The sequence below is a fragment of the Melopsittacus undulatus genome, chromosome 6, assembly GCF_012275295.1.
Source record: "Melopsittacus undulatus isolate bMelUnd1 chromosome 6, bMelUnd1.mat.Z, whole genome shotgun sequence".
Taxonomy (NCBI): domain Eukaryota; kingdom Metazoa; phylum Chordata; class Aves; order Psittaciformes; family Psittaculidae; genus Melopsittacus; species Melopsittacus undulatus.
In genome coordinates this window covers 35,448,663-35,463,899 of record NC_047532.1, presented here as the reverse complement: position 1 = coordinate 35,463,899, position 15,237 = coordinate 35,448,663, and the positions used below count along the sequence as shown (strand labels likewise).

General features: G+C 37.8%; 1 protein-coding gene across 1 annotated transcript in view; it reads left to right on the top strand.

The window, feature by feature from the left end:
- WWTR1 (WW domain containing transcription regulator 1) overlaps nt 1-15,237 on the top strand; it is a 73,570-nt gene that overhangs the window by 39,868 nt on the left and 18,465 nt on the right. Inside the window, exon 2 of the mRNA XM_034063885.1 lies at nt 3,363-3,499. Coding sequence (XP_033919776.1) covers nt 3,363-3,499 — 137 coding nt within the window. The remainder of the gene's footprint in view (nt 1-3,362; nt 3,500-15,237) is intronic.

The following is a 15,237-nucleotide window of genomic DNA, read 5'->3' as shown; positions in this document are numbered from 1 at the left end:
CTTTCCTGTAAGGGTGGTGAGGCACTGGAATGGGTTGCCCAGGGAGGTAGTGAATGCTCCATCCCTGGCAGTGTTCAAGGCCAGGTTGGATGAAGCATTGCGTGGCATGCTTTAGTGTGAGGTGTCCCTGCCCATGGCAGGGGGGGTTGGAACAAGATGATCTTAAGGTCCTTTCCAACCCTAACTATTCTATGATTCTATGGTTCTATGATTCTTTGTCTTTTAAAGTATACTGAAGATAACACTAAACATGATACTGTTCTTATATAATTTTTTTTCAGGTTTTGCTGAGCTGATAACTTTACTGTCAGCACTATATAAACTGAATTGCTGAAGAACATTGCTAATGACTTCTATTACCTAAAACCTATATGATTTATTTTTTTTTTACATTTTTAATAAAGTAAGCCAATGGCTCTGTGTAAAAAGAGTAAGACAACGAATTTAATAGTTATTGTAATGGAATGCCAGCTGCAACCAAGCATTCCTGATACCATGCCCTTTTCTAAATATCTGCCTTACAGTGTCTGTACAAAATTAAGAGCATGACCTACTTTCCATTGGCATCTGTAAAACTTTTGGTGAATTCAGTGTTTCAGGATCAAGGCCTAAATGACAAATTCTGTATTTTGCTCAATGTCTACTTTCAGTACTTGCTGTCCTATTTTTCAGAGAAGAGCAGATTATTTCTGCTTTTCTCTACATTGCATTTTGCGTAAAGCAATATCATCGAGATAGAGTAGAATAGTTTTGTTGGAAGAGGCCTACAATGATCATAAGGTCCAACTGCCTGACCACTTCAGGACTGACCTAATGTTAAAACATATTATTAAGGGAATTGTTCAAATAAACGCTTCTTAACCTCAAGCAGACAAGGGGCATTAACCATTTCTCTAGGAAGCCTGTTCCAGTGTTTGATGAACCTCTTGCTAAAGAAATGCTTCCTAATTGTATTAAGTCTGAATCTCCCTTGATGGATGCAGCTTTGAACCATTCCCACATATCCAGTCCCTTGCTCCTAGGAAGAAGAGGTCAGCACCTCCCTCTCCATGTCCTCTCCTCCGGAAGCTGTAGAGAGCAATGATGTCGAGGTCATCCCTCAGCCTTTTTTTCTCCAAATGAGACAAACCTAGAGTCTTCAGCCATTCCTCACAGGACATGTCCTGTCACCAGCAAAACAACAGGATCATCAAACTGTATTTTGAGATAAGTTTAACACAGAAATGGTGGGTGATGTGGAGTTCCCTTTGTCCACAGCTATGGGGAGCTTCCTGCTGAAAAAAAACTTTGGTAACACAACAAAATTTTGAAGTTGACCATTCTGGTATTCTAGTGTGGCTTTTTGTTAAGAGCACTTCTGGTTATCACTCACCATACATAATTGACAGTTCTAGTGGAAGGTTTTGGGTTTGTAGTTAGAGTGAGGAATATATTCAAACAAGTTACAGATTGCTTAATACAACTGATTTCATAAATACTTTTAACTTGTGCTTTAAGTTTTCCTAACAGGTATTTGTGCTTTCAGTTTTTAAGAGAGTAATATTACAGGGAAAAAAGTCTCATTTCATTTTAAGCTTTCTGCTTAAATTTTACAATGTTTTTATAAACCCCCCCAAAAACCAACAAAAAAACCCCCCAAACAAACAAAACCCAAACCAAAAACCCAAAACAGCACTGTAAAGTGAGAAATGTTTTTACATAAGCTTAATCAAGACAGTATTTATTTAATCACTAAAACTCATGTTTACAAACATGTTTCTCACTACCTGGACAAAAAAAAATCTTTTGTATTATATGTTGATATTCCAAAACTTACAGCTTTCATGAAGTGTAGCTTCTTTATTTGAACTAAAATGCCAAAAAAACAAAACAGTGAAACTGTTTTTCATCTCCTTTAGGACTTAACATAAAACATTGCCCAATTTATTGCTCTAGCAGCATCTTTCATTCAGAATAACATTTTTTATTTTGTAAAAGTTCATTTAACTGAACTGGGTACAAGAATTCTTAGATTTGAAAAGTATGGGTAAAAAGATTGAAAGCTAAAATATAATAAAGGTTTTCAATGAGGGGTGCCTTAATGCTAAGGAGAAGCAATGGAGGGTGGTTTCACTATGAATTATAACGTATTTTAGAAGCTGTGAAGAAAGGAGGCAACTTGAAAGCTTAAAGGATGAGTCTTAGACAAGCATTGAAGTGAAAGTGTGATCTTCAGTTACAGTTTTGGAAGTGTACATTAAATGTAAAATATTAAGAAAAGAAAATTTCTACAAAGACTGTCACTTTTTTAAAGAACTGAAAAATGGTTCAAGTTGGGGTTTTTTGTTGTCTGGTTTTTACTCCTTGTAGTTCACATTATTTTTGGTAATACAAGAGGCCTACTATAAAGAGTTTGGATGTGGTAACATCATACTGTTCCCCAACAGAGATGGGAACTTGCATGTGAAGTGGTGCAGCTGATCAGCTGAGCCTGAAGGTGTGGAGTGCTTACAGCAGTAATGGCAGTGCTAGTAATGTAGGTGAAAGCAGTGATGAGTTTGAGTTCAGTAGATGATGTCAGACCATGCTTTTATGAAAGTTGTACTGCAATAGTTTTCCAGCAGAGAATGCTTAAATGTTTATTCTTTACATGTTCTTCTTAAAGACTTACCTCTTTACACGTTTTCTAACAAAAAACTAATAGAGGAAAACCCATCAAAGTCCAGCCAGTAATCAGTAGCCTGGTTATTCAGCTGGGTGAATGCTGGACACAGAACCAGGCAGTCCCTAGATAGATACCAGACCATTGATTGCGTTAAGATAGTTCCTCTTTCTTTTCTTGCTTCAAATAGAATTTACATGCTGATCCTTAAAATCCTTGTCCTAATCAGTTCCTTTCAAAACTGACACATTTCAGCAAAAACCTCCAGTTGCAACAAAACCGCAGTTCCTTTACCACTGTATTCTGAGTTAAAAAATATTATACAGAGATCACACTTTATGTTGATGTAAAATCTCATGCAGATTTATGTACTACTCCATTGTTTTCAGAGTAATATATGTATATGAGGGTTTACAAGGGATAATTAAATAGTCTGGAAGATGAGTGTGTATCACAGATTTTTAGTATCATAATAGAATTCACGCATTGTTCAAGTAATAGTAGTTATTCAACAGTAGTACATAAAAAAGTTAAAACAGCGGGGGCAGAAGATCAGAAGAATAAATTACAATGATACATAATTTCACGTAAAGTGAGATCAGAAGGGTGGAAAACCGTGGCATAAGAGAAGCAAATAGGACTTTCATGACTATGCGTAGCTATGAATATAACATACTTGGTTATTTCATGTTAAGCTTGTGTTTTATCTTTTCTTTTTCAGTCACATAGAGAAAATTACAACATGGCAAGATCCTCGAAAAACTATGAACCAACCGTTGAACCACGTGGGCCACCATCATGCAGCTACTTCCACACCAGTACCACAGAGATCTATGGCAATGTCTCAGCCAAATCTTGGTGAGTCATCTCTGCATGTCATCTCTGTGGTTAAAATAAAAAGAGCAAAGAGAAACGCCTTTTACTAATTTGTTTCCCAGAGTATTTTTTGCTTAGCTCTGATTCTGCTATGAGACCTACCAGTATGTTCTCCACTTTCTTTTCTTATTTTTCCCTCTGTGGAATTTTCAACAAGTGAATTCATACTGTTTGAGGTGAAATTCTAACCTGTCTCACATTATATTTTAGAGTCCCTCTGACATTTTTTTATGTAGTATTAATAATAAAATAAGGTCTTCCTGAGCATTTTCATTCAGAGGTGGTATAAAGCCTCCACAAACCCATTGTGTAATTTTCAAAGCTGACTGTACAGCGTGCTGATAGATGATCTGTCTTTCTTCAGGTCAGAGGTTGTATCTGGTTTGCTTGCTTGTTTATGGTGGTAGGGATTGGGTTTCTATTGCATAATTAGGTTCTGCACTGGAAACTACCTGCAAAATACTAAAAAATCTTTTTTGCAGTTTGAACTACCCAAAGACTTTCTATAAACACTGTGGTTTTGTCACTGTACCTGTTTAGCACCTTGAGCTTTAATTTAAGCATTGATTTACATTTGTCTGATTTTGCAAGATATGTACCTTAGTAAAAATAAAGTGGTGAAAACACTGACAAATTTAAAGAAAACATGGAGAAAAATGGAAGAAAAAATTCTCATGTATAATCAAGAATTACAAATAATCCCTAATATCTGCTGCTTTAACTGCTCCACCACTCCAGAAAATGAAGAACAGATAGGTCAGTTTACAGGCTTAAGATCACAAAACTGTCAAATAGGTAGTTTTAAAAACACAGACCTGATTCTTGTCCAGGTTAATTTTTGATATGTTGGTCTCATGATTTCATGATTATTCATTTGCAGTGTGGTTCATCAGGGCTGTCCCTTCACCTATCAAGAAAACTGTGGTAAAATCAGAAAGGTTAGGTTGTAACTGCATTGTTTTATACTACATGGTAAAGCTTACAATTGCTCTGTGCATGTTATTTCAAACCGCAGCTGCGTTTAGGTCAATCTGTTCATAGCAATTCTGAAATGGCCAATAGTACAGTGGGATTTATTGTTCATATCAACTCCTCAGTTTATATTTATGTCTCTTACATTCTCTACAATGATAAAATAAAGGAGGTACCATAAATCAGGACAGCTTTTTCCCCCAGTTTGTCAGCAGAAGTGAATAAAACCCAAACCCTCTACTGAAATACTTTTATACTAGATTTTAGAGGAGGGTCTTTCTCGGGATACAGAGGGTTAGAAATAGAAGCATACACCTAATTAAAGAGTCTTGAAGGGACTTCAGGTGCCCAACAGGGGCATTTCCAAAGACTTCAAAATCTCTTACATAAAATACAGACTATATTTCATTCTGTAGCCTTTGCAGTTATAGGTGAAGTTCCAGCTTTTGGTAGGTATTTATACGGTGCTTGGCATGGTTCAGATCTGTGACTGAATTTCCTAAACGTTTGCCCACTAGAAATAGTATGTAAATATTTCCACAGTTTTCATATTTATTTAATTAAGAAAGTATTTTGTCAATATGTTTTGGTGGAGTTTTTCTCATTCTGATGGCTTTTGAAAAGCATACTGTGACACTTTGGGACAACAAATATGTTTGCACAGCTTAGTAGCTTTTTGAGCACCATACTATTAAATTCATCATCACAGTCCCTGATATTCCAATCTACCTGTTTGAACACACCAAGGTAACCTATTTTATTAAAAATATAATTAAAAGATTTAATTTAGAAACTGCTTTATATATATATATATATGCATATATATATATACACAGAAAATTACAAGAATCTGAACAGTATACAATAGCCTCTGAATACTTTGTGTGACAGTTTAAAATACATGTGAGTGCATTTTCCAGTACTGAAACAGAATGTCTCTATTTTGAAATTATCTTGGTCAAAAGGCAAGGTCTTTCTGCTCTTTTGTGATGCTAATAGTGTTACTGCTGAACCTGCTTTATTAGGTCTCAGACACTGAAGTGAGCAGTTTGTTGGTCTGGCAGTCTGACCTCCAAGCCAGAAGCGATTGTGCCAACATCTTAGAGACATCAGGGGAGAAATTGAAATTGGATACCCAGTTAAGCCACTTTTCTGGACACAATTTTGTAACTTCTTAGCAAATGAAATCTGTGCATTTGTCTTTTGCCTTGGAGTTTTTTGGTACTGAAGGAATTAGAAGTAGTTTTTCTTTTGAAGATGTGCCACTTAAAAGGATTCAAGTGTCCAGGTCTGCATACTGGTCTGCAGTTCTAATTACTAACACATGTGTTTTCCTCGCTATGCTTCTTCTGAAGAGATGGAAAATACGGTCTGTTCTGTACAGCTTGTTGATTTGCTTTATAAACTCCTTTCAACAGTATTTGCTGGGAAGTGTATGAAGGCACTTACAAACATTCTATCAAAGCACAGAGTGTGACTAAATGATACCAAATCACAGTATGATTGTGCTTGAGACACAGAGAAGCATACAGGGAAAGCTGATTGAGATTACTGGACACTTAAAAAAATCCTTTGTATTTTTCTACCTTTTTCCTGATGTAGTTTTATGGAATCTATTTATGAGATACACATACTAGTTTTCTCATAACTTCAGCACTGTATTTCCTCCATCTTTATAAGTATTTCTTAAGTCCTGTTTACCTTGATGCTAAACCTGCACATGTATTTTTTTTCTGCCCATTCTGAAAGAGTCTTTTTCAGCGATTGATAAAGTATTAAACATCTGTTATAAATCAATTCTGTTATTGTGGTAGAAACAAAGATTGTATGTGGGAGGAAGGGTGTTTGTATACCCTTATTTTAGACATCTAGCCTAGGTCCCTGCATTAGGAGACCAAGCTCTGTGTGAATGAAAGGAAGGAGAGCAATTGCAGTGCAGCTGAACTAATGGTCAAACTATTGTCTGACTTAAATGACTAAATTGTTCTCTGAGAGTGCCAAAGTCCAAGCTTGGGAAGCTATTCTGCTTTAATGGCAGTCACTGGTGTAAGAAGATGCTGGAGGGTAGTTTTTGGCTATGTGTAGCAAGATCTGGGGGAAAAAATCAGAACCTTATAAAAGTTTCTTTTGCAACAATTTTTAATTAAATACTGCTTGGTTTGTAGTCTTTATTCCACATTATGCAACACTCAAAACCATTGTTATTTTCATCCTCCTTCCTTCGGACTGTTTTTAAAGATTTCTTTTGCGATTGTGCTCTTCATCCATTTGGTGAGCCCAATCTGGTCTTCATTTAGATGTTTTCCAAGTTTAACAGTTTGCAACTTATTTTGACATAAAATAATAAGCTCCTCTCATAGTATTTATCTCTTCCATATAAATTAGCTTTAATTTATACACAGAAGTTCCTTATACAAAAATAATAGGCTCTGTGGTACAGTTGTTTGTAGAATTTAGGCCTTAGGACAAATACCAATTGCAAACTGCAAGGCACAGTTATTCTAGGTCCTCTGTGAGTGACTGAGTTGTGTGTTAGATAGTGTCCAGAGTTTGGTGGTTTGAGAGTTTTGGGCATTCTGTCACTTTGCAAAATGCCTTTGAGTTTATTTGGGTGTGGATAGGGGCTTTCAATTTATTTATCTAGAAAATGTGGTTAAAATGTGTGTTTGGTCTCTCTAATGTGTGTTTGGTCTCACTTAAGTCCAACCAGGCTGGGTATAGCTAAGGTTTCCTAGTGCTTGGCTACCACTGTTATCTTTGACTCTCTTCACATTGGACAGTCCAGCACGAGCAATAACAGACATACATACCTGGTTTTATCACACCGCGTTTTCCACTTGTAGTACACAACAGAACTTGTGTGACTTGTCAGGCTTTGCATGGAGATAGGATTGATGGGTGGAAAGGCTTTTAAAAGCTGCAATTATGTATGAGCTGGCTGTTCAGGAAGAAGTGATAAGGAATGAAGCAAAGAGACAAGCAGAAAGATGCTTGTGTAGATCCCTTATGCATTAAAGCTGAGTCATCTTCTCCTACCCCCTTTGGTTATTCCCTTATTATTTTGCATATAAGTCTGACAAGATGATCTTTCGATTCCTTTCTAACCTGGGCTGTTTTATGATGATGGTTGGTAACCTGATAATTTTGTAACTGGTAAACTAGCATCTTCTTGAGTAATGTCTATTGGCCCAGCTAATCTTGTCTTTAGAAAATGTACCCAGATCATTCTTAATTCTGAACACTGACATAATACCTCATGACTATATGTTCTCTCAGGTTCTGTCAAGATGAACTTATCAATATGTATATATTCAGGAAAAACAACCATAAAAATGCTTGGTGTTAAAATTCCTGAGGTTTCCAGTGTTCTCATACTCTATCAGTATCTAGAAGACATTGTTTTAATTTATTTACAGGCTGCTGCTTTTTTATCAGTTATCTGCTAGTGGCATCCTCAAAGGAGGTATTATAAGAAACTAAACTCATTCAGACATACTGAATTAAGGGAAAGTTGCCTTAAGGTAAATAATAATGTTTTGAGCTTGCAAAGGTAAAGGAGCCTGTTCTGAGGTAAAAAGCTGGATGAGTTTCCACACATGGTTGAGGGTTGGGGAAAGGCAAAACTTGAGGCTCTAGCCATCACAGAATAATTCAGGTGGGAAGCGGCCCTGAGAGATCTCTAACCCAACCGCCAGCTCAACGCACAGTCAGCTATGAGATCAGACCAGGTGCTTGGGGCTTTATACAGTCCAGTCTTGAAAAATCTCTGTGCCAGCTTAGAGGGTCCTGGTGCAATTCTCACGCTTTCATCAAGTAGAAGAGTGGCACCATAAGGAAAATGGATGATGTACCATCAACAAGGGGTGGTGGAGTTTCAGGATGTGGAATACACTCTTAAGAACAGAGGAAAATTTCTGTCAGAATGAGAAGGATATTAAATATACTTCTGGTTGCACTTACACCTGATCAGATCATGTGTAAATGCAGAGTATAAGAAAAATAAATCACGGCACATCTGTGGTAGAAGATGGTAATATTTATTTCCATAAAGCAGCTCAGGCATAAAGCAGTGGAAAGCCCAACATTAATTTGTTTAGTGTACGCATTGATCCTGAGAGTTCAACCATATTAATGCACTGTGTCAAACTCCAGATGAAGAATTATTTGATTTTTGGTTTTGTCTACTAAGAAGAGAAAGCTATTCTTAACCCTAGAAACTTACTCCAGCAAGGTCCACCAGGAGGCATGACCCAAGTGGTACAAACACGATAAATACACTGTTCTCTCAGGTGAAAGAATCATAGAATCATAGAATAGTTAGGGTTGGAAAGGACCTTAAGATCATCTAGTTCCAACCCCCCTGCCATGGGCAGGGACGCCTCACACTAAAGCATGCCATTAGGCCTTGAACACTGCCAGGGATGGAGCATTCACTACCTCCCTGGGCAACCCATTCCAGTGCCTCACCACCCTAACAGGAAAGAATTTCTTCCTTATATCCAGTCTAAACCTCTGCTGTTTAGGTTTCAACCTGTTACCCCTTGTCCTATCACTACAGTCCCTAATGAATAGTCCCTTCCCAGCATCCCTGTAGGCCCCCTTCAAATACTGGAAGGCTGCTATGAGGTCTCCACGCAGCCTTCTCTTCTCCAGGCTGAGCAGCCCCAACTTTCTCAACCTGTCTTCACACGGGAGGTGCTCCAGTCCCCTGATCATCCTCATGGCCCTCCTCTGGACTTGTTCCAACAGTTCCATGTCCTTTTTATGTTGAGGACACCAGAACTGCACACAATACTCCAAGTGAGGTCTCACAAGAGCAGAGTAGAGGGGCAGGATCACCTCCTTTGACCTGCTGGTCACACTTCTTTTGATGCGGCCCAGAATATGGTTGGCTTTCTGGACTGCAAGCGCACACTGCAGCCGGTTCATGTTCCTTTTCTCATCGACCAACACCCCCATGTCCTTCTCCGCAGGACTACAGTGGATTTCCTTTTTGCCCACCCTGTAGCTGTGCCTAGGATTGCTCCGACCCAGGTGTAGGACCTTGCACTTGGCCTGGTTAAACTTCATGAGGTTTGGCATCAGCCCACCTCACAAGAATGTCGAGGTCCCTCTGAATGGTATTCCTTCCTTCCAGCATATCAACCGAAAATATATATATTACACAATAGAATTTAACTTGAAGAGACCTACTTTGGCAACTGTTACAGAAATTTGTCTGTGAATTCAAAAAGTTTAGCTTTCTACTGCATTGCTAACAGTATTTAATTGGGTCTGGATACAACTGGGAGTTGTGACACTTTGCATCTGCTTTCATTTCTCTTAATCGGCCAGGAAATCCAACCAGTAAAACAATGCAATAATGCTGTCTAAGAGCAATAAACACATGAACCAAAGTTTCCATATCCTGCCATGATAAAAGCGGTGCAGCTACCATTGTTTGAGGATGAAACGCAGTTTTGGTTACTGTGTCAGACTGAGGCTCTGGAGATAACACAGAAACTCTCAAAGCATTTAAAAACAGTTGGTATGTATTTTAGTGATAATTAACATACATGAAATGGTCTAGATTTTGTAAGGCTTAGTTTGCATAGCATGGAAATTTGGCTACAGATGCGTAACAGTGAGACGAACATGTTTTTCCCACAGTGTAGCCCATGCCCTCACACCACCTGCACAGTAGAAAGGCTTCCTGTTCCAGGTCATTTTTAATTACTGGACATCCTGGAAGAAGTGGACACAATTCTTTTGTGGTTAGAGTTAATAATTTTGGTGCTTGCTTCTGGTTAGTGAAATAACACTTAGAGGAGAGCTGAAAACATTGTGGAGTACTTGCATGTTCTGTGGGAATGAGAGTTATGACACAGCCCTGGAAAAGAACGTGGGTGGGGTGGGGTTTTTTTTGTCATTTGCAATTAAAACCTCTAAGAAGTCATTTCTCAGGCAGATTTCAGACGGAGTATTTTTTACATTTTTTTGTTTTAAAGACAGTAGCTAATAGTTCCAGTAACTAACAGGAATTAACTCCAGTATCTGGTAAATTAAATCCAGATATCTCAAAGGACAACACACCTTTAAACCAGCAACTGTCTGTCTAGTAAATCTGAAATGTTAAAGGTTGATGTTAAAGGTTGATATGCTCAGAAGAGATGTTGGTATTGTTTCAAAATCTGGTAATTTTTAATTTTAACACAAAAGAAGTTCCTGTTTGTCTAAGTTTTTCCCTTCAAGGTTAGTAATCCAAACATATGCCAGTGCAAGAATGAAGTGTCATTTTACATAGTTTCAAAGTGAATGAAATGCAAAAGCTGAAGATTGCCTGAAACAAAAATAAAAATAATTTAATAAATATTTAAAATAATAATCATGATCTGTAATTGGTCACTTAGCTTTAAAGCTGTCTCACCAAACAGCCCTCACTTTTTTGTTGTTACTGATTTACAGTGCTTACAAAGTAAATCTCTAATCTTTTAAATAATTTCCTGCTAAACTGTAGCTTTGATGCTGCACCTGCGGGTTGGTCATTTGGGGTTTTTTTAAGCTTGAGTCATTGAAGAAGGAAAGATTAGTTAAAAGTGAATATCACAGAACTTAACAGTTCAAACTGTTGAGAAATTTCTGTACAGCTATTTTCAGCCCAGAAATCTGAATAAAGGAGTCTCTGTACACTGGGATAGTACAACTTTTTGGTTTAATACTTTACAGATTTTTGGAACAAAATGCACCAGAACTGAAAAGCAGCATTTTTTGCTGACCTTGTTGGAAGGCTAATGCTGTTTCTGGGAAATAAATGAAACAAGCAGCTCTTTGTTGGCAGAAGCGGAGAAAGAAAAGGAGGGGAACCTAGACTTTTTTCTTCACAATGTCGTGACTAAGTCAAAATTGTAGCATGGCTGGGTTTGTTCTTTCTTTTTTTTTTTTAAGAAAAACAACTCTATAGACATTTGTTTTTCATCAAACTGTGTTGCGTGACACCTGATGCTGGCCAGTTCATGTATGCTGGCCAGTTCATATGAATTCGGCTCTGGACTGCGTATAAACAGAGTAGAGTAAAAGATCCACAGTTGCATTCAGAAACTTCTGACACTAAAATAATAAAAGTTAGTAGAATTAGTTCGATACACATCAGAAATGATTTACACTTGCCTGTTCTGACTTCTGTAACTTGCAGTCTCTTGCCCACAGAGCAATCCTTGCTTAGTATATATCTAGGAAAGTCATCAACAGAAAGGTCTCCTGCAATGTCAGAAAACCTAATTCACTAGAATATCATTATTAATACAAAAGCAAACAAAAGCAATTTCCCCCACCCCCCCATCTAACTGGCAATAGAAGATTACATAGATCTGACTTGAGATGTGAACTAAATAGTTGTAATTCCATGGACTGCAATGAAATTGTGACCACACAGTCCATGTTTGGAACTTGGCTCCACATTTTTACTTGCCTTCATTTGAGCTGGAAAATTGTGTAATAGCTGTTTATTGAAGAGACTTACTTTGTTTAGCAAAATAAATTTATTTTTCCTCAAGAGAACTGAATTCAAGTCCAGCCCAAGTCTCTCTGCTGTAATGGTGAATATTTTTCACCTGCTGTATTATATCCAATTTCCTTTGCAGAACCTTAGAAATGTTACGCTGGAGTGCCAAACCCTTCCTACTGAATTTAAGCTTACTGAAGACCAGCTGATTTTCCTTAGTTACCTTTTGACCTCTCAAAAACAGTCCAGAGGTCCTAAGACTCCTCAGATCACAGGCAGAAAGGCTGTGATCTGTTGAAGTGTCACTGATTTGTTAGATGAGTGTCATTGTACTGAAATCAGTATTCATATTGGGCAGTGTAGTTGGGGCATGAACTGTAGGTTTGTTTTTTTTAACCCAAACTCCATTATGTTCTGTATAGCATTCAAATAAAAATTGAGAATTAAAATATAAATAAAAGCAGACATTAATAAAATTGCATAAATAGCTCAATAAATGTGCCATATGATTATATCATAAGGAATAGAGATCTGTAGAATGTCACTGTATGGTTAAGTTGCTCACTGGAGTTGACCCAGGACTTTCCTTTGACTTCACTGGACTCATTCAAACCTTTAGTTACAAAGAGTTATTAGCAATATTCAAAAATAGTGTTCCTGAACTGCTCAGTACAGGAGTCCAGCTCTGGTTCAGTTGACTAGTTCCAGGAAAAGCAGTTAGGTAGAAGACTTTTCGCAAACTAAGCTTCTGGATATACCACAGGGCTAATTATTCCATTGTTGGGATTCTTTTCATTCCTACTACTGTATTTAAAGATTCACTAATAATTGAATTCTAGACAATATAAGAGCCTTCAAACACGTTTAAAGGTATTCCACGGAGTATATTTTTCTGTTTTCCACATGCATATCATTGTAGCTCTATCCTTAAGAAAAGCAGCTTACTGTTTTGGGGTTTTTTTGTTTTCTCATTGTTTGAAGAACTCATATAGTGGAAAATGAAAAAGCACTGAGAAGTCTTGGTCCTGTAATAACTGTATCATCATACTCTTCCACTCTTATTTTGGGGAGACTGGAGCTCTGTATGGATGCTTGTTTGTGTCCAAGTAGATATTGTTTCAGGATAAAACCCTCCTGGTGTTACCTAGAGTGTTGTGCCTGGAAAACATGGAAGGGGAGGAGGCTAGAGGAAAAAGGGGAAAATAATTTTAAGTGGTCGTAGATGTTGGCACAATTATATGGGAGACAAATGTGACCACAGTTTTTAATGGTGTTAATTCTGTAAAGAAAATGTCTAGAAAGATGCAGGTAATTGCCTGTAAAAGCACACTTTGTTATCAATCAATGCTTCTGGAATTGCCCTATGATATTTTAATGTGTTTTAACTTGTATAGATTTGTACAGTGTCATTTTTGTGTGTGTATATTAAGTAATGATTTTCAAGAATAAGCAAAGATTTAGTTTACTTATGGTTTAGTTATGCCTGCGTCTCTTCCACGAGTCCAGAAGGGTTTATTAGTGTGGGCTTTGCACCACCTACAGGTAATAAAGCTGCCTCTAACTGGCACTAGGTGTAGCACAGAACTGATCCATGCCTGTTTGATGCAGCTAGGACTGATTAGCCTAAGTAATCTGCACTCTGAACAAACCATAGAGTTAATGCTTTGAAAACTCACTGTGTTTCACTGCTGGCTTACCTGGAGGATATCAGTGCTGGATGCTATTCTTAGCACCATAAACAGGAAGATCTTTTGCCTTGGGTAAATCAGGAGCCTATCCAGTGTTTTTGAATTGCTTAATATCAGAAGTTCTGGCCTTGCTTGTGCAATTACAGACTTTTTTACTGAAAATGACTGGTTCCAACAATCAGTACACTTACATGACACTATGAGATACCCAAGGGTATCTCTGACACCAGAAATTTTAAAGTGGTTCTGTTCATCAGTCTTTTCATTTGGTAATTGGTCGGTCTTTTGATCAGGAAATTTTCACCACTATCTTCCTGTGCTTACCTCAACTACGTTTTCAATCAGTCTGTCTCTTGTTAATTCACAGCTCTTTCAGCTGAAGCTGATACATTTGCTGAGCGCTACTGGCTCTTACTGTTTTGTTCATTTTCCTGGATGTTTCAGTTAATTTTTCCCCTTTTATTTGGAAGACATTTTGCTGTCAGTTACATTGTTTTCCTGAGAGCCACAGTCATGCTTCCTACAAATGTTTCCTGTCTTGAGTCAGGGATTCTTCATGTGTGTAAGATTAACCCGTAAGTTACTGTCTTTGTGGTATATTTGCTACATCTGTATTACTTTTGGGGATCACTTTTCCCAGTGAGATAATAAAATCATTCCACCATTTTCTCATGTTTATCTTCTGTGACCAGTTCTGTATACAAAGGGGAGATCTTTATATTGTTGATACCGTGTTTGCAGAGTATTGCCTAACATAGCCCTAAACTCCTGGAGAAGTTGTCGCTTAGCGCAGTGCCTCAGTCGCAGGCAAGAAAGCATGTGTGCATGTTCACACACAACCTCAAGCTCAAGAATTTGTGTCAGTGTGAAGTCAATGAATCAGCTGGTTTCCTGTACAATGAGGAGGGTGACAGGGAACTGAGCAAACAGGGAAATGTGATACATGTGAGTGATTTATCTGTGCTCATGGGTGTTTGCTAGTGCACAAACTGCATGGAGTTCCTCAGCACCCAGATCACTTAACATGGCCAAGCACTGTGCTGAGGAAAGTAGCGGTGACTGTTAGTGGCACCTTCCAAATACCAGAACATGTGCACTGCTAGTATAGAAAAGTCCTAAAACTTAACACATGCACTGCTCGTAATAATTTCAGTGCCTTTCAGTGGAACCAATGCAAAAGAGTACTTACAAATCTGCAATGATTTAATTACTCTTCAGCTACTTCCCAGAGTCAGCTGTTTCATTACGGTACATGTAACATTTTGACCCACAGGATATATTTTTAGAGCAGCTGAATGCAGCAGTTGTTGTGGGAAGTGCTGCAGAAAGTCCCAGGTTTTGGTTTCATTTTGTTTTCTATAAAAGACCTATATATAAGAAAAAGCCTAATGGTCTCATGTTTTATACTCTTTTTATTTCCAGTTACTGTTTTGAGTTAGGTTAGATTAACTTAATGTCCATTATATGTATGCATGCACATGCCCAAAAACTAAACTTGACTTTACAAAAGTAGACCACAAATGTCCTGAATTTCCTTGTTGGGCATGTTGTGTTTGCACTTCCACTCAAGTGGAATGATG